The 25,894-nt window shown below is 38.8% G+C and overlaps 1 protein-coding gene across 1 annotated transcript in view; it reads left to right on the top strand.

Moving 5' to 3' along the window:
• The window catches only part of ASB15 (ankyrin repeat and SOCS box containing 15), a 39,018-nt gene extending 13,571 nt beyond the window's left edge, over positions 1-25,447 (top strand). Inside the window, exons 3-11 of the mRNA XM_005679407.2 lie at positions 3,601-3,737; positions 5,293-5,345; positions 5,432-5,563; positions 6,712-6,870; positions 15,559-15,804; positions 17,182-17,353; positions 18,920-19,490; positions 20,014-20,167; positions 24,367-25,447. Of these exons, the coding sequence (XP_005679464.1) occupies positions 3,631-3,737; positions 5,293-5,345; positions 5,432-5,563; positions 6,712-6,870; positions 15,559-15,804; positions 17,182-17,353; positions 18,920-19,490; positions 20,014-20,167; positions 24,367-24,539 (1,767 nt within the window). The 5' untranslated portion in view covers positions 3,601-3,630 and the 3' untranslated portion in view covers positions 24,540-25,447. The remainder of the gene's footprint in view (positions 1-3,600; positions 3,738-5,292; positions 5,346-5,431; positions 5,564-6,711; positions 6,871-15,558; positions 15,805-17,181; positions 17,354-18,919; positions 19,491-20,013; positions 20,168-24,366) is intronic.

Here is a 25,894-nt window from a genome sequence, read left to right as displayed (position 1 = left end):
CTTGCAAAACTAATACAAAATGATTGTAAATTCAGTTGGAAAACATCAGGTGAGCAGAGATACTCAGGGATTAAAAGGGCCAGAGAGGAATTCAAGAATTCACCGAAGGTTTCCACAGGAGGAGTGGCTGGAGCCAGGCTTGAGGCTGTGGGGACCATGAGTGTGAAGTAGCTGGAAGGGCCTTGTGAATCAAGTGAGATAAGACAGAAGACATGAAAGCACAGAAGGGCGAAAAATGAAGCCTAACACAGAATGGGTAATCAAATTCATCTAATTAGAATAAAGACTCCAGGGACTTCCCTGATGGTACTATGGTTAAGACTCCACCTTCCAACGCAGAGTGTACAGGTTCGATCCCTGGTCAGCAAGCTAAGATCCCACACGCCTCATAGTCAAAAAACTAAACCATAAAGCAGAATCAATATTATAACAAATTCAATAGAGACTTTAAAACTGTTCCTATCAGAATAAAGACTCTCCATACAAAAAATGGTTAGTTCTAAGAATAAAGCAGAGCCTAGATTATGTTAAGTTCATTTATTAACTCATTCATTCATTTTTTTCATTCTTTCAACATGTGTTTAGAGTCTATGTACCTTGAGATACTGCTTTCCTAGTCTCTGAAGGTAGACTAATTCTCTACTGATTACCGTACATCCTAGGTGGAAGAGATAGATAATGAACAATAAATAATGATAAGCAATAAATTTTTTAAAATGCCATCTGAGTCTATTTGGTGAATAGGGTCCCAAGCCCATGTGTCAAGCTTTTAAGGTTGCTAAGATACCCTGGTGTGAGAGACATACTTAGTGGAGTGCTATTACCATCTCATGGACATCCTCCAAACATCATCACTGTTCTCCCCTTTCTGTTTCAAGGTTATAGTAAGGCCACTGGTGCAGAGCAATAAGCAATAAAGTCATGATGCCCCTGAGTCCATGTGCAGTCTGTCCGCAGGTTGGAGACCTTGACTGTCAGCATGTATAGAACTGCCCTTAAGATTTGAACAGCAAGAAGAGGCAAAGCAAAAATCAAGTGTGTTTTGGAAATTGCCCACTGAATACTATTTGTGACTTCCCCCTTGAAACACACTGGACAATGTAAAATCTTGCATAGATAATACATTTTGGCTTGAAAAGTGTTATGGCTCAAAATAATTTCCTGTGATTATCAGCCAACCTAGCTGTAGAACTGGCTTCCCAGGTGGCACTAGTGCTCAAGAATCTGCTTGCCAACGCAGAGACGTGTTCCAATGCCAGGAAGAGACATGGGTTCAATCCCTGGGTGAGGAAGATCCCCTGGGGAAGGAAACCCACTCCAGTATTCTTGCCTGGAGAATCCCATGGAAAGAGGAACCTGGTGGGCTATAGTCCATGGGGTCACAAAGAGTCAGACATGATGAAGCAACTTAGGACGAAGCAGCTGTTGAACTATTTTGATATGTATATTTACTAAACTTTCTCTTTATAAGATAAAGCAATTGATTCAGCTGTAATGGGAGATACATACTCCTCTAATTTGATATCTGAGAGAAATAAGACAATGAGAAATAAGCTACATTTTTGTGTTTGTCTTCAGCGGAGCTGGGCCAGTCAATAGTTGTAGCTTGTAATAGAACAGTGCTAGGGAAGAAACGGGGAATCTATAGGAGGGCTGATCTCTGATCCGGCCATGGAGTTAAAATGACCCAAATTTTAACTGTTCAAATGATGCTGAGACCCAGTCAGACCTTAGAACTTTCCCTGTAAAACAAGGCAAAAGAAAATATGAACCAAATAGTAGCTGCATAAAATTTCATGAATATCATGGGTATGGTATCCCTATCCTTTCTGAAGGAGACTAACCAAATTCTGAGGTCCTTCCACTTTGGGAGAGGATTGAAGACTAGATAATAAAAGATGTCATGTCTGTTTCTCCTCATTTTTTATCTAAAATACTAAATAACTTGGCCACTGTTTGTTTAACTTTCTGGTGTTAAAAAATGCTCGACTGAGTTGGGGAATCCCATAGGCTATAAGCCCTTTGGTGCAAATGAAGAAAAATGCTGCTTTCTTGGGGTGTGCAGAGTGGCCTGCCAGCGGGCATAGCTCCTGTGGGGGAGGTTTGGCTGGATTTCATCAGCCAGGAGCACTTGTGCAGTGTGCAACCTGCGCTCCCATTCGTGGTGGCTCTGATTTGGTTGAAACATGGATTAGGGAGAACTGAAACAGCCATCAGTAAATAAATAAGTCAGTCCAGAAGTTTTTCTCTTTTGACTGTTTTCTTCAAAAGCAAGAAGTCAGTTTTAATTCAGCTTCGTGTTTGCCAGTTCCCACATTTAAACCTTGCTGCATAAGGCAGGTCCTTACCACTCCCTTACATTAGTACTCCAGCATCCCTAACTGCATTAGGGATGCCTTTCTGCCAAGGTGTGAGAAAGGATCTTTCTACAGCCAGGAACACAGGTAGCCCAGGTCTGTAAATGTGGATTTCTGGGAGCATCAGAGAGCCACATGATCTATCAAACCCATCTGGTCAGTAAGGAAGTTCTTCAAGTGCTTAAAGCCATTTTCATCAGATTAATCCTCTCTTGTATTAAAGTTCTGGACTTCTGAAAGCTGTTCACTTCATTGTGAGACTAGACAGTGTTTTCTCAGGGAGAACAGGGCTGAAAGTTGTCAGCGCCTTCTATTTAAAGTTACCTTTGTGTCTTCTCCATGTACACCATCAAACTTCCTGAGGGCAGAGCTAGGTCACTATGTTTGTGACGTTCCGTTCTCTCAACTTTAACTCAACAGATGTTCACTGGGACGCTTCCTCATGCCAAGCACCTTCTAGAGTTGTAGGTGATGCAGAGATGAGTCACATAGAACCCCTCACCTCCAAGAGTGATTTTGGTAGAAGGAGTTGAATGCAAATACAGAAATAACTGCAATTCAAGGCAGTCAACTCAAACCACTTTGGGAGTAGAAAGAACTAAATCAGTGAAAAAGCACACACAGAGGACAGAGAATAAAGAAAAGTAAAGAATGTGAAGGACTTCCCAAGTGGCTCAGTGGCAAAGAATCCACCTGCCAATGCAGGAGACACAGCTTCCATCTTTGGGTTGGGAAGATCCCCTGAAGAAGGAAACGGCAACCCACTCCAGTATTCCTCCAGGGAAGCCCCAGGGACAGAGAAGCCTGGTGACCTACAGTCCATGGGATCCAAAAAGAATGGGACACAATTTAGCAACAAAACAGCAAAGAGAAAGGCTAATTGTTCTTTATTCCTTCCTTTGTCTGTCTTCTCGGAGTTTTAAACTTCTAATGTGTTATGTAGAGCAATGTCTTGAGGAAATGATGGGCCAAATTAGCGTAAGTCAGAAATGTAGAAAAAGTCATTCTAAGCCCAACTGTAGTCATTACTCAAAAGAAAGTAAAAAACCAGAAAACGCAGACACTTAAAGGACAGGTAATCAAAGGTTTCAAAAGTTAGAATGGGCATTTTATACATATAAAAGATAAATTAAATGTTAACTACCTCTGTATCTTTTTAAATGAGGAAAGGTGAATGTATTTTTCATTTTGCCTCTTTCGTGTTGACTCTATACACTGTTCTGTGGCTTTTGCTGATAATAAGAAATTGCCTGCTTCGAAATTATACCCCGTCATGGATGCTAATGATGACCCTGATGAAGATCATCTTACAAGTTATGATGTTCAGCTCAGTATTCAAGAATCTATTGAAGCCAGCAAGACTGTATTTTATCCTGAAAGGTAACATTCAAATTGATGATCCTCAACTAAACTTCATGGCATTCATTTTTTGTAAGATCAAATGAGTGATGTTTCCAGACCTCTCTACCTATTTTTTTGTGGCAGGAAATTCAACACCTTCACAAGAACTGCTGTGCACAGGTGTAGCCATCTGATTCTAGAAATTCCCATCTCCTGTGAAGTATGAGACTACCTAGATAGGAAATTCCCAGTTCAGTTTGGTTGTATAAGATTGCCTATTTCCTCAATTCATATAGAATCAAAAAGGACGGTAAATAATGTGAACGAAATTGTAAACACTGTTTATATGACTAATGTATAGATGTATATACAGAATCTGTTGTGCTACTGACTCAGGCAAACTTTATAAGTAATATATTCCATTTTGCACAGTTAAAATATGAAGAATAATGCTAACTCACCTGCCTATAAGCTTAATGAGTGGGAAAAGAGTTGAAGGCTTTTATAATATATGGCAAAGTGATATATAAACCATAACTTATTTATCTACTGTTAAAGTGACAGCAGTTAAGAAATTATACATGAAATTGGTGGTTCGTATTGGCAAGAGTTATAGCATCTAAAACTGCCAAAGTAAATTTTCATTTTGAGTAGCACACATTATACTTCTGACAAAACTAAACTTTAATTTACCTTTAAATTTGATTATAGTATTTAGAATCCTGTATTCTGAAATTAGTAGTGCTTTTGAAAAGATTCAGTGCTATAAAATGATTGCTTTTGAGCTTCTGAAAAACAGACATGTTAACAGTTATATTTCTGGTCTTTTCCATTCTTCCCTTATCTCCCAGGAAGGCATTCACAACCCTGGAATACCAGTGGATGTTTCTGCTTTAATAGAGTAAAATCGATTTGTTATTCAATATCTAGTCACCTTTGAATAAACACACATCAGAGAATTTCCATGAGGGTTAACAATGACCTCCTGGGTCAGTGATTAGAATTTGTTCAGTAAATGCTCAGCCTATTTTTCACTAGTTTTCACAGTTGATTAAATACTAACATGCAATATACAGCATATGCTCCCAAGTAAGCAACCATTAATTAGCCATTATTAAATTCAAAGCAAGAAACCTTTATTGAGCATAGAATTTTTAAAGTTGGGAGAAACCTTAGAGATCTTCCTATATAATCTTCTCATTTTACTGATGCAGGAACCACCATCCAGAGAGGCTGCTGGCCTCCTCAGGATCACAAAATCACAACATCTGAAAGCAGCTCTTCCGTCTCTGACTCCAGTTATTTACCCCCTTTTCATTGCCTACAATTAATTTCAAAGACAATGTTTTAACCTGCTACTTTTCCATCTTCCCTAATGTTCATAGGTCCATTGTATCATAAACATACTCTGTATCTGACTTTTAGACATTTACATGTCTAAACAGTTATCTGCTTTTTAAAGTAGATAACATCAGTTGTGTGCATTTCTTGAAGATCCTGATTATTAAATGTATGTGCAAAAACTAAACAAATGTTTTGGTTCCTTGGAGTGTATCATGAATACAAATATGGCTTATATTTCTTTCCCTGCTAGATTTGTACCACTAAGCAATCAGAACAGAAAGCTTGTGGAGGCCATACAACAAGGTAAATGGATTTATCACCTACAGTAGAATGGACTGGAGATTCCACCTGACTGAGAGATTTGTTATCAGCCCATGTGCTTATTTTAGGTCACATTCTTGAGCTCCAGGAGTATGTGAAATATAAACATGCTTTGGATGAAGCTGATGAAAAAGGATGGTTTCCATTGCATGAAGCTGTTGTCCAACCCATTCAGCAGATACTTGAAGTTGTCTTGGATGGTAAGAAAATGTAGAATGCCCTTAACCAAACTGAAGCCCAAATGCAGATGTTCTGGAGTATTCCCAATGAAAAGAATAAGCAAAAGGAAAAAGTCGAATAAAAGGTGATTTGCAATTTGGAAAAGATTGTACCCATGCTTTAAACTGAGTACAAAATTAGCCTATTTTGTGGAGTTCAGGGTTTACCTTTTACATCTTTCTATAAATATGACCCAGTTTGGTGGGAGGATGTGATTATCAACTAAAAGTTTATACATACCATTAATTAATTGATTTACATATAAAATATTTTGCTTTTCAAAGTTGGTTGTAAACTTTCATCTTGAACTGAGTTGATAGTTTCCAAAAGAGTATCATTTTGTACAATATCTGTACAAAATTACATTACATTGCATTACATTACATCACATTGTCTGTCCTTATATTCCATTGATTTTTTCATCATGCAAACATGAGTAACTGCTGTGGTATATCTACCCAAGGTTAAATGTTATTAATAATTTCTACATTCCAACAGTGTTTTTCACATCCCAGCATCTTATAAAACACTTTGAGAATGCCCCTCTTTTCAACCTTCAATGTTGCTTCCTAGTGCTGTTGTAAGAGATAATGATAGCCACTGGATAATTAACTATCCAGCTAGTCAGCCAGCTACAAAAAGTTAAAAATAGACAGACAGATAGGATAGATAGTCAGACAGATATAGAAGATGATGTTAAGCCTGGTATTTTTTTGGGTAACATATTCTGATAGGATACATCATTGATAAATACTTCTCATTCCCACAGGCACAGACTTCATTTGACAAAAAACAATTTCAGGTTCAATTTAAATAATAATACAAAGGATTAGGGAAGTTGTTCATAATTTATTAAGAAGTGAGAAGTCACAACCCATTATCTTTTTTTGTAAAAAAACACCTTGAAACACAGATGTTGGTTTGCTAGCTGTCAACTTGATTAGCAAGCCCATGCTCATCTATTTCTACTCACCATCATTTGCTAGACTTTAATCATTTCTCTTTTTACTCTTCTCTTTTTTGTCAATTGACTTTGTCTAATCTAGTGTAGATAATATTGCATCATTCTGTTCTATATGACATCCTTTAAGTAAAGACTTTTAATTTTCCACATGCTTTCATATCTCAGCATCTTATAAGACGCTCTGGGAGTTCAAGACCTCTGATGGAGAAACACCTTTGACTTTGGCAGTCAAAGCTGGTCTGGTGGAAAATGTAAGAACTTTACTAGAGAAAGGAGTGTGGCCAAACACCAAAAATGACAAAGGAGAGACGCCCCTTCTGCTTGGTAAGTGAGCTATTTTTCCTAGAACTTTTATAATTTGAGACAAATAATATTGATTCAGTATTTAATGGAAGCCACTGTGCATTGACTAAAATTATGTGACCTCATCTGTTTCCACTCTCTAATGTCCTTTCCTAACCCCCATCTCACTTGCCATATGATTTTGTTTTCTTCTCCCACCAGGAGGTGAAACGTGAAAGCTCTTTCAGCACCAGTTAATCAGAAGGGGTCTAATGAGGAGTTTTATGAGGCCAGGAGAGCCCGTTTTGCAGAAATAGTCTCTAAGGGGGGTCCTGCCTCTAAGGGATATTGCATGTGTGACCTGTAGCTTAAACAAAGAGGCAGAAAGGGGACTCCAGAGAGAGACATGAGGTACAGAGCAGAATGATGAAACCAAATTTGAATCCGCAAGCCAGCGGATTCTGAGCACACAAGTGTGTCACTGGGGTCACCACTGCGACACATCAAAGGAATGATTGCAAGCCTGAAGATGCTGTTTATCTGTACACAGCTTCTTCTCAGGCTTGTATATCGTGCTGTTTGTTGACCAATAAGAATTGGCACATCTATTTGCAATACCAGAGTGAGATGAGATTAACTATAGATGACCACAGATAACCTTTCTTTCTCTCAGGGACGTAGGTGTGGAGAAAGAATTAGGGTTTTGGCATCTGAGATACTTGTATTTATTTTTCTTCCATTTTATTGAAATATAATTGACATATAACATGGTACTAGTTTAAGGTATACAACATAATTTGATGTATTTATTACTATGAAATGATTACAACAGAAAGCCTAATTAACATGCCTCACTTCACATAGTTACACATTGTTTTTTCTTGTGTTGCAAACTCTGTTTTGCAAACTTTTAAGATCTGCTCTCTTAACTTTCAAGTATACAATTCAGTATTGTCATGTGAATGTTAATTCTAGCTGGGAGACTGCAGTTATGGGTCTCAGTTTCCTCATGTGTAAAGTGGAAATACAACATCCACCATGCAGAATTAGCCTATTATACAGAGTGAAGTAAGTCAGAATGGAAAACTCCAAAACAGTATATTAATGCATATATGGAATTTAGAAAGATTGTAATGATGACCCTATATGCAAGACAGCAAAAAAGGAACAGATGTAAAGAACAGACTTTTGGACTCTGTGGGAAAAGGCGAGGATGGGATGATTTGAGAGAATAACACTGAAACATGTATATTACCTATATGTATATGTATGAAGTGAAGTCGCTCAGTCGTGTCCGACTCTTTGCGACTCCATGGACTGTAGCCTACCGGGCTCGTCGGTCCATGGGATTTTCCAAGCAAGAATACTGGAGTGGGTTGCCATTTCCTTCTCCAGGGGAACTTCCCAACCCAGGGATCAAACCCGGGTCTCCCGCATTGTATATAGTATGTATATGCATATTTCACATGTATATGTGAAATAGATCGCCAGTCCAGGTTCAATGCATGAGACAGGGTGCTTAGGGCCGGTGCACTGGGATGACCCTGAGGGATGTGATGGGGAGAGAGATGGGAGGGGGTTTCAGGATGGGGGATACATGTAGACCCATGGCAATTCATGTGAATGTATGGCAAAACCACTAAAATATTGTAAAGTAATTAGGCTCCAATTAAAATATATAAATCAATTTACAAAAAAATTAGAGAAAAATCAGTTCAATTCCATTTAGTTCAGTCACTCAGTTGTGTCTGACTCTTCGTGACCCCATGGACTGCAGCATGCCAGGCTTCCCTGTCCTGCACCAACTCCCAGAGCTTGCTCAAACTCACGTCCATTGTGTCAGTAATGCCATCCAACCATCTCATCCTCTGTCGTCCCCTTCTCCTCCCACCTTCAATCTTTCCCAGCATCAGGGTCTTTTCAAATGAGTCAGTTCTTCTCATCAGATGGCCAAAGTATTGGAGCTTCAGAATCAGTCCTTTCAATGAATATTCAGGGCTGATTTCCTTTAATATTGACTGGTTGGATCTCCTTGAAGTCCAAGGGACTCTCAAGAGTCTTCTCCATCACCACAGTTCAAAAGCATCAATTCTTGGACACTCAGTTTTCTTTATAGTCCAACTCTCAATACCATTGGAGAAGGAAATGGCAACCCACTCCAGTACTCTTGCCTGGAAAATCCCATGGATTGAGAAGCCTGGTGGGCTACAGTCCATTGGGTCACAGAGGCAGACACGACTGAGCGACTTTCCTTTCCTTTCCTTTCCTTTCTCAATTCCATACATGACTACTGGAAAAGCCATAGCTTTGACTAGACGGACCTTTGTTGGCAAAGTAACGTCTCTGCTTTTTAATATGCTGTCTAGGTAGGTCATAACTTTTCTTCCAAGGAGCAAGCATGTTTTAATTTCATGGCTGCAATCACCATCTGCAGTGATTTTGGAGCCTCTAAAAATAAAGTCTCTCACCGTTTCCATTGTTTTCCTATCTATTTCCCATGAAGTGATGGGACCAGATACCATGATCTTAGTTTTCAGAATGTTGAGTTTTAAGCCACTCTCTCACTGTCCTCATTCACTTTCACCAAGAGGCTTTTGAGTTCTTCACTTTCTGCCATAAGAGTGGTGTCCTCTACATATCTGAGGTTATTGATATTTCTCCCAGCAATCTTGATTCCAGATTGTACTTCATCCAGCCTGGCATTTTTCATGATGTACTGTTCATATAAGTTAAATAAGTAGGGTGAGAATATACAGCCTTGACGTACTCCTTTCCCAATTTGGAACCAGTCTATTATTCAATGTCCAGTTCTAACTGTTGCTTCTGACTTACATACAGATTTCTCAGGAGGCAGGTCAGGTGGTCTGGCATTCCCATCTCTTTAAGAATTTTCCACAGTTTGTTGTGATCCATACAGTCAAAGGCTTTTGCATAGTCAATAAAGTGAATAGAGAAAAATATTAATATGTAAACTTCTGCCACATGGTAGATGCTCAGGAGAGGAGAGATGTTATGAAATAACGCACGTGTGGCAGGAGGAGGGAAAGCAGCCCTGAGATTGTTCACCAGCCATCCCAGTTCAGTTCAATTCAGTTGCTCGGTCATGCCCAACTCTTTGCGACTCTATGGACTGCAGCATGCCAGGCTTCCCTATCACCAACTCCCAGAGCTTACTCAAACTCATGTCCATTGAGTCAGTGATGCCATCCAACCATCTCATCCTCTGTCATCCCCTTCTCCTCCTGCCTTCAATCTTTCTCAGCATCAGGGTCTTTTCAAATGAGTCAGTTCTTTGCATCAGGTGGCCAAAGTATTGGAGTTTCAGCTTCAGCATCAGTCCTTCCAATGAACACCCAGGACTAATCTTCTTTAGGATGGACTAGTTGGACCTCCTTGCAGTCCAAGGGACTCTCAAGAGTTTTCTCCAACAACACAGTTCAAAAGCATCAATTATTTGGTGCTCAGCTTTCTTTATAGTCCAACTCTCACATCCGCACATGACCACTGGAAAAACTATAACCTTGACTAGATGGGGTCTTTGTTGACAAAGTAATGTCTCTGCTTTTGAATATGCTATCTAGGTTGGTCATAACTTTCCTTCCAAGGAGTAAGCGTCTTTTAATTTCATGGCTGCAGTCACCATCTGCAGTGATTTTGGAGCCCCCAAAAATAAAGTCTGACACTGTTTCCATAGTTTCCCCATCTATTTCCCATGAAATGATGGGACCAGATGCCAGGATCTTCATTTTCTGAATGTTGAGGTTTAAGCCAACCTTTTCACGCTCCTCTTTCACTTTCATCAAGAGGCTCTTTAGTTGTTCTTCCCTTTCTGCCATAAGGGTGGTGTCATCTGCATATCTGAGGTTATTGATATGCGGCAATCTTGATTCCAGCTTGTGCTTCTTCCAGCCCAGTGTTTCTCATGATGTACTCTGCATATCAATTTAATAAGCAGGTGTCAGTATACAGCCTTGATGTACTCCTTTTCCTATTTGGAACCAGTCTGTTGTTCCATGTCCAGTTCTAACTGTCGCTTCCTGACCTGCATACAGGTTTCTCAAGAGGCAAGTCAGGTGGTCTGGTATTCCCATCTCTTTCAGAATTTTCTACAGTTTATTGTGATCCACACAGTCAAAGGCTTTGGCATAGTCAATAAAGCAGAAATCAATGTTTTTTTGGAACTCTCTTGATTTTTCCATGATCCAGCAGATTTTGGCAGTTTGATCTTTGGTTCCTCTGCCTTTTCTAAAACCAACTTGAACATCTGGAAGTTCACAGTTCACATATTGCTGAAGCCTGGCTTAGAGAATTTTGAGCATTACTTTACTAGCGTGTGAGACGAGTGCAATTGTGCAGTAGTATGAGCATTCTTTGGCACTGCCTTTCTTTGGGATTGGAATGGCAAAGACGGGCGGGTCATGGTGGCAGCTTTTAGCCTTCTCCAATTCAGATTAATCTGGAAAAACTAATTATTATAGTCAGGGTGCAGATAAAACTTCCATAACAAAACAAGCAAACAAACACAGATACATAAACAAACACACTGCAATGACTTTGAAAAGAAAGAAGTTCATTCCTCTCTCACACAACAATTCAGAAGTGAGTGGTCCAGGGTTTGGCAGGGTGGCTATACCACCTTTACATAAGACTTTAGATGTTACATTTTTCCATCCATCAGGGAGGAGGAAAGAGGCAGCCTCGGGAAAATTTCAGCCTCTAAGAGGATGACCTCGACGTGTACACAGCACTTCTGTTCATACCCTGTTTGTTCAGATTTTGTCACATAGTCTTAGGTACAAGGAAGGCTGAGGTATTTAGTTTCTACCTGGATAGATTGTGAACAGCTAAAACTTGGGAACTTCTGATTCTAAAGGAAAAGGTGAAATACAAGTACTGAAGAAGATATGGTTTTCTCTGCGTACATGTTACCAGACTTTATGTCACAGTAACATGGTACTTTTTAAAATGAACAGAACACTTTTCCTGAGCAAGATCTACTGATGCTACCAGAATATCACATATGGTTGCTTCACCACTATTAGCATGACTTATTATTTTTGTAAAGGCATATACCATGGACTATTTACATGTATTTGTTGCTATTTCTATAGTCTTTGATTTCTGCAAAAAAGATACACTCTCCCAGAGTTTATATATTATCTCACTTTGCAAATATAAAATTATTCTCTACTTGCTATTCTTGATCCAATTAATATTGTTAAGGGACAACTAAGTCATGATTATCATTCATTCGTTTTCATTTTACTTCACTTAAAATTTCCTTTACTGCTTAATGCCCACAACAGAGCATTAAATATTTGTCTGCATTTCAAAGTCTCAATTGTTAGTCTCTCTACTCTAGCAATAACTGAAATGTGGGAAAGGAACTTTGATCATTGAGTTATAAGAATCAAAATAGAATTAATGCTTAGAAATAATATTTTTAAAAACCAAATGGTAACATCATAGATAGAACAGAAGTCTCACAGAGGAAATATTATGGCAGTGTTCACTTATGTCCCCACCAGCCGCATTGCTGGAGGATAGGGCCTCCCCTTGGGACACCTTCTTTAGGCCATTCATTGTGGATTCTACGTCATCTTTTTAGGTTCATAAGGAAATGGATCTTCCATGGCACTTTCTGTTTCCCTTTTTCTTGCATTTTGAAGCTGCTTGAAATATGCTACTCATAGTTTATTAACTTATAAAGGAGAGACGAGGGGGGAAAGTGCTGTTATTTTTTTAATGTATGCACAACACCATTTTTGTCTTAACCTGACACTATTATCTTTGTCTTTATTTTTGAAATATCCTTGTGTGTGCTCAGTCGCTCAGTTGTGTCCGACTGCAGGAGCCCACTGGCTCCTCTGTCCATGGAATTTTTCCAGGCAAGAATACTGGAGTGGATTGCCAGTTCCTACTCCAGGGGATCTCCTGAACCTAAGGACTGAATCTGTGTCTCTTGAGTCTCCTGTGTTGGCAGGCAGATTCTTTAACACTAGAGATATCCTTTAGAAAGAAAAAAGTAAATTCACTTTTGGTCCCTCAAGGGCCCTTCTTCCCCCAGCAGCCAGCTGACCCTTAACTATGGTACTTTGATATATTACAACCTTGTTATACAGTTACTTGCTGAGTGTAGATATCTGATATATGATGATCTTATAGTTATTAAGTGTTTTCTGCACACAGACTCCTTCTCAGCCCATCCCTCTAAACTTGGTGTTGCCTTCCTCCAGTAGGACAGCCACATGATTGTCCTGGCCAGAGGGTCCCAGGGTGCAGAGGAAGCCAAGGGAACTGTCTGGTACAACAGCTCAGCTCCTCTGCTTTCCACTTTCCCAAAACATGGCGCCATTCACAGCTCAGTTAATTTTACTTCATTTTCTTTCTTACAAATCGGTATATATCCTTTTTACTCCATATCCTCTTTCAGTCTTCCAATCTTTGTCTAGGTACTACAGAAGAAAATCTCTATTGGTATATCATATGAGTCAGATGATCACTGAAGATATTAAGTAAATTATATGGGCAAAACTCATGAAGAGTAGGACATGACTGAGCGACTGAACTGGAACTGGATGGGCAAAACACATATATCCAGAAAGAAAATGACAACATTTTTTTTAAAGAAAGAAAGTGCCAGCAAACTATAAAGTGTTCAAAAGTGCCTATAACCTATGCAAAATATCCCTTTAAATTCCCTAACTCTTCACCTGAGGCTTGCTCTCCTCTAAGCATATAAAGATACATATATTATGTGAAATGTATTCTTTACTTCATAAATTATTTAATTTGTGTTTTACTTAGTTACATTACACACATACTGTACCTTGTTAATTTTCAGTATTTTAGCCAATTATTGATTAAGGATGTCTTCACGGTTTAGCTTGGAAGAGGGGTTCCCCATGATTTTCATTATTATTTCTATGAGGAATAAAATATATTCTTAGTTCCAAAAACTGAACTAAAAATAAGTTTAATTTTCTTGGTTATTTCAAGTTGAATATGGCTTATATATGCTGTTATTTTCTTGAAGAAAGGCTAGTATCTCTAATCAACATGTTCCCTAAGTCAGACTAAAGGAAAACGGATCATAAAGGAAGAGGTTCATTATTTTATTACTTCTTTTTTCTGATTATAAAAAATGGAATAGGAGCAAGAAGATAAATGAGGGCACATTATCTCTTATTTTGTTTAAATTATTGATGTTTGCTTCGCAAGAGCACCAGCTAGGATGAGGTAATTCACTGTAATTAGAGCTGCCAGTGGCAGGTGGGTGATTCAGAGAAAGACATTTGTCAACAGATTCTGCTTCAGACAGTGAGCAGGAGAAAAACTGAAATTTTGCTGCAGTGATGGCTTGCTTCCCTCCTAGTGAAATAGACAATTTGTCCTCATCCTCCTTTTCTGCCTTTTGGAGCCATTTCTCTTGCCTTGGCCTCAAAGCCTTTCCACCTTCTGCTTCTTACCTGCCCAGGATGTTCCATGTGCCCCCACATCCCCTTCTGTCTTTCCCAGCAAAGGCCCAGTCTTTGAATCTTTTATTCAAACAGAAAACAGTATCGCCTTCACCCCCAGGCTGCAAATTCCCCAAGTGAGAACCATGTCTGTCTTTTTCCTGCTGCCCCCGTACCTAACAAGTGACTCAGACAGGAAAGAATCTGCCTGCAATGCAGGAGACTTGGGTTCAATCCCTGGTTTGGGAAGACCCCCTGGAGGAGGGCATAGCTACCCATTCCAGTATTCTTGCCTGGAGAATCTCCATGGACAGAGGAGCTCAGTGGGCTACAGTCCACCGGGTCACAAAGAGTCAGACACGACTGAGTGACTAACACTTACATGTAGCCAGCACATATAAACTGAATGAAAGAATGAGCAAATGACTAAGTGTTAGAGAGTAACCTTCATCCTGCTCTGTTTCTTAAAAGATTTTACATACTGATAAGACGAAAATGCATGACATCTTGGAGAAGTATTTCTATCTAACCTGGGAGAATCCATTAACAATCCGAAAGAGAAAAAGACTTAACAGTGTAATTTCAGCTACTAGAAAAAGATAAGAGAGGGAAAGAGACATCTGATTTACTGAACCTCAGAAAACATAGTACATCAGCTGTCTTGTACTTCACCTGTAAGAAGAAAAACCGACCTACCTGGATTCTAAACATTCCTGTTGCTAACATCTCATAAGAGTATGGGAAAGAAATGTTCATTTAATATTTCCTAGTTTGGTGGGAAAAAAACTTTCCCTTGAGGGAGAAAAACTTGATAAACATTATCTGCACAGGTGGCTCCATGGTCCTAGAAGGGAGGAAATCATAATAATAATAATGGTTATCATTTATTGAGCTCCTACTGTATACTAAGCGTTTTACATACATTTTAATTTATTTATTTAACTGATACAAAAATTGATATTATTTTCATCTTGGCGATGAAGTGGAAGTTTAGAAACAATACAAAAAGTATCCTAACTTAGTGACATGCATCCTGTTTTCCACCAAACTCTTACCCCTCCTCAGGTCAGGGTCTTAAAGAAAAGCAGTATCATCTTATATGCTTACATTCCTCAAGAGAAACCTGGTATGAGAAACAGAGGGGTATGGAAGATACAAGAAAAGTTGTCACTAATACCTCCCTTGATATTAAATCTGGTAATGTTTAGTGCCATGTAAAGGATTCATGTTATATGCTTCCTGTTGACTGTTCTTTTTAAAAATCATCTTTAAGCTGTTAAAAGAGGCTCCTATGACATGGTGTCTGCTCTGCTTAAACACAACACCAGTCTTGACCAGCCCTGTGTGAAGCGATGGTCAGCAATGCATGAAGCAGCCAAACAAGGCCGCAAAGACATCATAGCTCTGCTACTAAACAATGGAGGCAATGTCCACCTAAAAGATGGATTTGGAGTGACCCCGTTAGGTGTTGCGGCCGAGTATGGTCACTGTGATGTTTTGGAACATCTGATCCACAAAGGTATGTGGAAAGGAATTGCATGTTGCTTATGTTTCTCCTGGGCTTCCCAGGTGGCTCAGTGGCAAAGAATCTGCTTGCCAAGGCAGGAAACACAGGTTCGATACGTGGGTCAGAAGATCCCCTGGAGGAGGAAATGGCAACCCTCTCCAGTATTCTTGCCTGGGAAATCCCATGGATAGAGAACCCTGGTGGGCTCCCCTCCACGGGGTTGCAGAGTCGGACACGACTGAGCGACTGAGCACAAGCGCAGTGCTTCTCCTGCCTCTCAGATCTCCTTTTCTCCATCTCTCACTGGCCCCTCTTCCTCTCCTGAATGTATCTGGGCATCAGATTTTTACCCCATCCCTCAATAAGCCCCTATTGCATGACTCACTTGAATCCTATGCATGGGGACCTACAAATCTGAGTGCCCGGCCCTGATGGCTATCTCTGCTGCTGCTGCTAGGTCGCTTCAGTCATGTCCAACTCTGTGTGACCCCATAGATGGCAGCCCACCAGGCTCCCCCATCCCTGGGATTCTCCAGGCAAGAATACTGGAGTGAGTTGCCATTTCCTTCTCCAATGCATGAAAGTGAAAAGTGAAAGTGAAGTCGCTCAGTCTCGTCTGACTCTTAGCGACCCCATGGACTGCAGCCTACCAGGCTCCTCCATCCATGGGACTTTCCAGGCAAGAGTATTGGAGTGGGTTGCCTAGGACCACATTATTCTCAAGGATCCTCTGTAGGGAAAAGACTAACATTTTTGAACTTCCCCCACAATGCAACTCATTTAATTATCTAATAAGCCATATGAAATAAGCTATATTACGGTACCTTATAGATAAGGAGTTGGAAGTTCATGCAAGTAAGTAGCTTGCCCCAAACTCTCACAGTCAGCAACAAAGCCGTAATCCAAACAGACCACTTTCCCCTACATCATGCCTTCTGGTCCTCATGACATTTGAATATTACACAATTTGTGTTCTCTGATGATATTTTGTGTCATTTCCCCTCTGAGCCATTTAAGATAGTCAGGCTTATTCATCTTAGGATCTTCTGCTGGATCATGCATGGTGTTTGCACATAGAAGACAGTTGATAAAGATTTGGTGAAATGAGACAGAGCATTAAATGTTGTCTTTAAAAGTCTAACTAGACCTTTTTTAGGGAGCATTTTCCTATCATGAAAATTGAGTTGATTTCTCAGATGTCAATGAGGGAAAGATTTTCCAATAGAATGAAACATGCTTCATGATTGTTTATTGAAAAGGCCAAGAACACAGGTGTTCTTAATTCTGTATTTTTAAGTCCTAATCAGAAAGGAAAACAACAGCTTATTTTTAAGGAGATGATCTTGCATCTGCCCAGTGGTCACTCTGCTGCCTGTGTTATCCTGCCAGGAGGTGATGTGCTTGCTTTGGCGGATGATGGTGCATCGGTGTTGTTTGAGGCAGCAGGAGGGGGCAATCCTGACTGCATCTCCCTCCTGCTGGAATATGGAGGAAGTGGAAACACACCTAACAGAGCAGGGCATCTTCCTATACACCGAGCTGCCTATGAGGGACATTACCTGTGAGTAACAAATCATAGCATGATCACTTCAAGTTGAAAACACAGATTTGTATATATGGTATAATCTTAAATATGTCTCCCAAAATCCAAACAGAAAAAGGTAAAATGTTCACAAGTTTTGTATATCTATGTGTTTGTTTGATTCCCCCTTCTTTTTATATTCTTATACCTTAAAAAATTTCCACATTGAATTTATACTGCTTGTCAAATGAAAAGGTATTTTCTCTTAGAAGAAAGTTAAAAGTGAGACTTCTGCACGTGCCACCCAAATGTGCCTTTTTTAAAAAATCTGTTTAACAGAAGGCTACAGGGCTTCTAAAAATTTTGCCCTTGGCAAAGGATTAAAATTTGTATTACTCCAATTTTTATCAACATCAACAGATATTATAATGTAAAATATATCCTTGAATAGAAAGGTATCATTATAAATTTAGATTTCTTTAAGAAAATGGTCAGATATATTTTAAAATCACAAAATGTGCCACAACCAACACATCAATAGAAATCTATAATCATAATAAACTACCCACCTTGAAAGGATGGTGTTTGGCAATTAAATGTATTTCATAAATTCAAAAACTGTGAACTCATTAGGCTTCATCACTTTCAGTGGTGACGTTGGCTAAGTTAAGTGGCTAATGACAAGTAATTGATGCGAAGTGACATGTTGTTAAAGTTTACCTGGATTTACTCCCAGTGTTCATAAATTCACACCTGGTAGCTCTGAATTAGGCACAAGAGATCAAGTTCTCCTTGCCTGTGGCTCTCATACATGTCCAATTCATCAGTCAAGTGTGAAATTCACAGCTATTTGTCACAGGTTCTTAGTAATACAAGCTGTGGTTAGTTATCTCATTTGAAATCATGTAAGATTGATGGAACAATAAAGACCCTTCTTGTTGCTAATAACTCAAACTCAAGTAAGTAGAGAGGATATACATGGACAATATTAAAGCACAGATTGTTCATGGAGCAGTGAAAGCGGAATAACAAATAAAAATTCAAGAGGCCTAAATTCTAGTCATTACTCTTCTGCATCTGTGTGACCTTGGACAAGTCATTTCACCTCTCAAGTCTTCGTATGGCTGTGCTGGTAATAAAAGGGTTGGACTCAGCAATGCCCAAGGTGACTTCCAGCTCTAATTTCCTGTGACTCTGTGGTTCTAATTAATGGTCAACAGTATGAAGCATTCATCTGTAACATTGAATGGACCTACTTTTCTGTTATATTTTCCTCATTAAGTAGCCTTCGTGGATTATAGATAATATGTTATTCAGAGAAGAATTGAAAAATTGGGGAGGGTGCCTGAGGAATCACAATTCTAGAACCAAATATGTAAGATCTAGTAGGTTCCCCAGAAATATTTAGACTGGGAAGCTAAATCAAAACTAAACTGAATAGTACTAAGTCTATGGACAAAGACTGAATGTTTTTGTGTAAGGTTATCTAGAGAAAATAAGCTAATCAAATTGCATTCACTTGTCCAGCACGGAAGCTGGTTTATTTCATTTCTTGATTTTCTTCCTGCTATGTGGATATTTAAATCTTTTTTTTTTTTTTTTTAGTGCACTGAAATATCTTATTCCAGTAACATCCAAACATGCAATCCAGAAAAGTGGGCTAACACCAATTCACTCAGCAGCAGATGGACAAAATGCACAGTGCCTAGAACTGCTTATTGAAAATGGCTTTGATGTCAATAGCCTGCTTTCTGACCACATTTCTGAGAGCTATGATGACGAACGGAAGACTGCGCTCTATTTTGCTGTTTGCAATAATGATATCCTTTGCACAGAAATCCTCCTGGCTGCAGGTGCAGACCCAAACCTAGATCCCCTCAACTGTCTACTGGTGGCAGTGAGGGCCAGTAATCATGAAATTGTCCGGCTGCTTCTTGCCCATGGAGCTAATGTTAATTGTTACTTCATGCATGTGAATGACACTCGTTTCCCCAGTGCCATACAGTATGCCCTAAATGACGAGGTAATGCTCAGGCTATTGCTGAATAATGGCTATCAGGTGGAGATGTGCTTCGAATGCATGCATGGGGACATCTTTGGAAACTCGTTTGTGTGGTCGGAGATAGAGGAAGAGGTACTGCCGGGATGGACATCTTGTGTCATAAAAGATAACCCGGTGAGTTACACCCTGCTCTTTGTATTGGGTCAGCATCATAATATTGCTCATTTAGGGATGTTCCAAGAAAAGAAAAATCAACTCCAGCTTTTATATTTTTCTTCTTCTTGTGTTTTTGTTTGCAATGAGATGGGGAAATAAATAAACATTAAACTAAGCTCCCAAAAGTATAGTTTGCTTGAATTGGAAACCAAATGTTGAATACTTTGGAAAATGTATGCAATTAATAACTCATGCTTATTTAGTGGAATTTGGGGGATAGAAACACGGTAAGAAGAATCATGGAAAATAGCATGGTTCTTCCACATTATGCTGAGTACTGTCACATCAGAGCCACGCATGCTCCAGGGCTCATTGTTTCACAGAAACAAACAAATCATCTACTTTGCTTTTTCCGTTCATAACATGAAGGGTACTTTTATTTCATGTAAAAAGGCAAAGGAAGTAATTTGTCAGAACAAAATTGTTTATGAATAGAGTATATTAAAAGTGCTACTAACTTCAATTTTATTACTTCTCTCAGTTCTGTGAGTTTATTACAGTCCCCTGGATGAAGCACTTGGTAGGCAGTGTTATTCGTGTATTAATAGATTACATGGATTATATCCCTCTGTGTGCTAAACTGAAGTCTGCACTAGAAGTACAGAGAGAATGGCCAGAAATCCGTCAAATACTAGGTAAAAGCAAAAGTTTTTCCTACAAAATTTTTTATGGAGACTGTATATAGGAAAAATTTCTTAATGTCAGTTTTGATACTTTTTCAGTGCTACCTTATATTCAGATTTATCTGTTTTCTCAAATCATCCTTAATTGTTCCTCTGATAGAAGATACTTTTTGCTTTTTCTTGACACTTTCCAACTGTTTAATTGTATAATGAACAATACCATAACTATATTAACATTCTGAATAGAACTCACTTTTTAAAAGTTAACTTCTATAATATCATAAAGTATAGGATTCTCCATGTGGGCAGGGATCTGTTTTGTTTATTTCTGTACTCTTGGGGCTTAGCATAATGCCTCATAAGCAGTAGATACTCAATACTAAATAAATGAATGAATGGAATGAATTAAAATATCCTTTTTGATCTAGTTTCTCTGGGTCTTTACTGACAAATTTGTACTATGAAAAGTATGTTTTACAGGCAGGCCATTTTGTATTTTCTAGGTTAAGGCTTAGTTACAATCATAAAAGTGAATCATATTATGAAAGTTTCAATAAAAATACATCTAAAATTACCCCAAATACATATAGAAAGTGAAGTCGCTCAGTCGTGTCCAACTCTTTGCTACCCCATGGACTGTAGCCTACCAGGCTCTTCCCTCCATGGGATTCTCCAAGCAAGAGTGCTGGAGTGGGTTGCCATCTCCTTCTCCAGGGGATCTTCCCGACCCAGGGATCGAACCCGGGTCTCCCGCATTCCAGGCAGACGCTTTAACCTCTGAGCCACCAGGGAAGCCCAAATACATATAACAACCAGAGAAAAAATTATAAATTTGGAATGTTTTCTCTTTCAAAATATGAGTTTGGAAAAACGTACTTTCAAAACCTACTTGGACAATTTCATGGAGGCTAAAGAAGCATCCTAGAACCTACACCTAAATCAATCTTCAATGGTATAACAAAACCACAATATCCCATTCTTTAAGATCAAGCAAATTTTATGCAAATTAGTAGATATTTTGTAGTCAAAAAGATGAGATTGAAATGTTAACCTGATTTACATACCATATTTGTATATATAAAGTTCTATAAAAAGAAATGTTCATCTAAGCACTTAGTTTCAAATCAGTCTCATACATTAAAGTATATGATCTGAATCTGGACTGTTTTGACCATGGTAGCAAGAGACGGAAGTTGGCCGAAACGGTGGAGATTTGATTGGCTAGAAAGAGTGTTAGTTCAGCTGAACACACATCAGGTGGTCAGCTTGGATTTTCCTCACATGGCTCTTCCACTGGAATGAGTTCTATGATAGAATAGACTTCGGGGCAACTAAAACAGGAATCTCAGAGAATCTAGTGAATGATAGAGCCTAGAAATTGACGTCTGGGGTCAGACAGGTCTGAAATAGGATGCAACATTGTTCTTGGCCTGGTATAGAATTGCTGAGCCACATAGTGCTTAGGTCACTCAGGGCTGATATTTTCATGAAAACAAGCAACAATTTATTCTATCATTTTTGTTTCATTCAAGGGAGGGGATTTTTTTAAATGTTTAATTTTCTATAAGAAAACCAAGATAGTCATACTGGTTGTGTGACTTTGAACGTGGTTACTTATTCTTTTTTATATCAAGGTTTTCCCACTGCAGAATGGGGCTTGCATAGTATTTACCTGTTAAGGTTGTTGTGGGAATTAAAAGAGATGTCACATATAAGGCACTTAGCATAATGCTACAGCATTAAAAACACTTAGTAAATTTACCTATTTTAAAGACTAAATTATTAGTATTTTTATGTTATTTTTACTACATGGTAAGGTTATATGAAGTATCTGAAATGTGTATGTAAGCATGTCATGAACCCCCACAACTTGAAGAGTTAGATATTATCATTGCTAATTTTTAAAAATTAAAAACTAAAGCTAAAGGGGATTTACATAATAGTCTGGACTCTGTCAATTCTTGAAGCTAGTTACGCTTCTGAACAAAAGCCCAACTTAGGAGTGAAGTCAAAATCAAGCAGGATAGATGAAGAACTACAGCATTTTGGATCTTAAAGATTAATTGAAAGAAAGAGAAGGGGGATGGAGAGAAGGACCAACAGATTAAAAGAATTAAAAAGAACACATCAAACTAAAAAAAACAATACTGTCAATACTATAGTTTAGGGATAGCACATGAAGATAATGAAGCTATAAAGAAAGTGATTACTATAAAAGTCTGAAGAGTAGTTTCTTACAGGGAAGAAGGAATGAAGTTTGGATGGATTGTGGAGGGAATTCTGGGATGACTGGGGAAGTTCTATTCATGACCTAGGAGAGGTTTGCAGATGTTCACCTGATAATCACTTAAGAAACTATATGTACCGTTGCTTTATCTATATTTTACAATGAAAGAGTTAAAATATTTTGGAGATTGTAAAGGAAAAAACCATAAGGCTTATATAAATTATTTCCCAAAGTTACAGACAGAAAAATAGCAAAACAAGTATTTGAACTCTAGTCCATCTCATTTAAACACAGGCTCTTTCTCCAATACTACTGTACTTCCTGTCATAGAACAGATTTTGCTTCTAATTAGTAATACGTTGTCCATGTGTTTGTATTGGAAAAGAATGACAAATTCTTGTGACTTTAGAAAAGAAATCCAAGTAAGAATAAGATCAGAAAGTTTTCTAGTTGTTTCAGACACATCGTTGCAACTAGAGTGTAGTCAGTTGACTGCTATAAGTATAGTTAACCACTGGATGTCAGGATTTCTCCAGGTATATGTAGGGCAGAGTTTTTGTTAGAGGAAAAAATAAATTTTTTTAAAGATAGGTTTATTCTGTCTATTTTAGTAATGATAACTTTGCCTCAATAGTTTTTGAAAAAGTCTTAATTTTTTCAAAATAACTTGAGTATTTATAATTGCAAATATAACAAGAAATGTGATCTCTTTGATTATTGAATTGAGTGATTGTTCACAAATGATTACAATGTACCAAACACTTTTCTAATGCTTTACATGAATTAATTTGTTCGACATTTAAACAGCCCTATGAGGTGAGTCCCATTGTTATCCACATTTCCCAGGTGAGAATGCTGAGATCATAGGGATTAAGTAACTTGTCCAGGATAACACAAATACTATTTAAGTGGCAGAGACTTGATTTTAATCCAAGCTGACTGAGTCCAGAGCTTACCTCTAAGCCTGTGGGCAATGCTGCCTTTTCACTCACTCCTGTTGCTGGATTAATATTTCGGTACTGTAATTATACTAAAGATAAAGTTACTAGAGATAAAGTAAGAGTTGAAAAGAAAGACTAACATCAGTTATTTGAACAACATTAGCAGGTTTTTTGAAAAATATAAAATTTTTAGGTGTCATACACTGAACCAAACCTAAGATTGAATCACTGACATATGCCATCAGTTGTATCAGATGATTCACAGATAACTATTCATCAGAAAGATTGGTAGGAGAGAACAGAAGCGAAGGAATGTATCTCTAAAATACTCAGTTCTAAAAAACAAATAGTAGGAGATATGAGCATTTGCTTTCTTTAATCAAGTCCATTCATTCATTTAACATATTCTGTACTTTCCTGATGGTCCAGTGATTAAGGCCACGCTCCCACTGCAGGCAGTTTGATCCCCAAGGGAGGAAGATCCCCCATGTCACATGGCGAGGTTAAAAACAAAAACAAAAAGCATATTCTAGTTGAACACTCCCTTGAAGTCAAGCTCTGTTTTTGACACAGTTCAGTTCAGTTCAGTTGCTCAGTCATGTCTGACTCTTTGTGACCCCATGAATCACAGCACGCCAGGCCTCCCTGTCCATCACCAACTCCCAGAGTTCACTCAGACTCACATCCATTGAGTTGGTGATGCCATCCAGCCATCTCATCCTCTGTCGTCCCCTTTTCCTCCTGCCCCCAATCCCTCCCAGCATCAGAGTCTTTCCCAATGAGTCAACTCTTCGCATGACGTGGCCAAAGTACCAGAGTTTTTGACACAGAGACACACTAAATACCTACCTCAATGGAGCTTGCATTCTAGAGGAAGGGTGTGGAATGCTTAATTGCAATTTGAATTTTACTTAGTCACGAGTTACTAACATGTGCATGCTTGTTTTTTAGAATGACACTTTGTATTATTCTAAAACAGTCTGTATCTTATAGGTTCATTCATATTGTTTTTATTTTTTGCTTGTTTTTCCCATTCACTTTAGAGAATCCATGCTCATTAAAGCATTTATGTCGGTTAAAAATTCGAAGACTGATGGGGCTACAGCGGCTCTGCCAGCCAACCTCGATGGAGAAGCTCTCTCTACCACCAACTATTCAAAGATACATATTATTTAAAGAGTATGACCTCTATGGACAAGGGCTAAAACTGCCATAATTTAAAATAATATTTTTAAATGTGACTTTAAAAATATGTTTAAATGAGATTCCCTCCGAGAATTTCTTGGAATCGTTTTACATCCTGACATATATTTAAATCCATTGACAATTTTATAACTGGATCCTGGGTTCTTTGGGGAACACCATATTTCACATCTTTAAAGAACTTTACATTGTGATTTTTTTAAAAGAGAGTTAATATTTTGCATGTGATTTTCTATTGATTATCTTTGCTCGCAACAAGTCTTCAAACTCTCCTTATCAGGTGGCTCCTACAGTATCCATGAGCAAGTCTCTCCTATGTTCGTAAAACAATCAGTCACTTTCTCAAACCCCAGTTGCTGGCCCATTCTATCCTTTCTCTTATTGCCACACTGTATAAAAGAGCTCCTCCCTGTCTCTGCAGATGCCCTCATTGTCATCTGGCTTCTACTCCCTCCACTGCCCTTCCCAAGGTCCTTATCAACTTGCTTGTTGCTACTTTCCGTGAGCATCCTCCAGTCTTTGCAACTGATTGCTGCCGCATCTGACACTATTACCTACTCTTCTCCAGGAAATGGTCTTCCCTTGGTTTTCCAGGTATCTTGTTCTCTTGGCTCTCTTCCAGCCAGTCTAACCACTCTGTTTCTGGCTTCTTTCTATGTTGTGCACCTCCTACCAACTCTTTAGTAACATATCTTAAGTTCTCTTTTTTTACGCTCCATTCAACAGGACATTTCATCCATACCCATGGTTTTATTTACAACCTACATGTTTTTTGACTGTAAATTTATATCTGAAGTTCAACTTTTTCTCTCATGCGCATGAGACCTGTGTAGACAATTGGCCTAAAGGACCTTTGAACGCAAAGGAACCTCAAATTCAACATATCCTAAAGCAAATGTGCTGTCTTCCTCCACAAAAAAAGGGGGGGCTCCTTCTTTTACTATCCCTAGCTCAATTATTCAGTCGCTCAGTCATATCTGACTCTTTGTGACCCCATGGACTGCAGCATGCCAGGCTTCCCTGTCCTGCACCAACTCCCAGAGCTTGCTCAAACTCACTTCCATTGAGTCAGTGATGCCATCAAACCATCTCGCCCTCTGTCATCCCTTTCTCCTCCTGCCTTCAATCTTTCCCAGCATCAGGGTGTTTTCAAGTGAGTCAGTTCTTTGTACCAGGTGGCCAAAGTATTGGAACTTCAGCTTGAGCATCAGTCCTTCCAATGTATATTCAAGACTGATTTCCTTTAGAATTGACTGGTTTGATCTCCTTGCAGTCCAAGGGACTCTCATTTACCCAATTATTGATTCAGTTTCCCAAGTCAAAACTTGCACATAAAATTTGACCATCCCATTTTCCTTATCCAAGTTT

This window comes from Capra hircus, chromosome 4, assembly GCF_001704415.2.
Source record: "Capra hircus breed San Clemente chromosome 4, ASM170441v1, whole genome shotgun sequence".
In the NCBI taxonomy this organism is placed as follows: domain Eukaryota; kingdom Metazoa; phylum Chordata; class Mammalia; order Artiodactyla; family Bovidae; genus Capra; species Capra hircus.
This window is presented reverse-complemented; position numbering and strand designations above follow the sequence as displayed.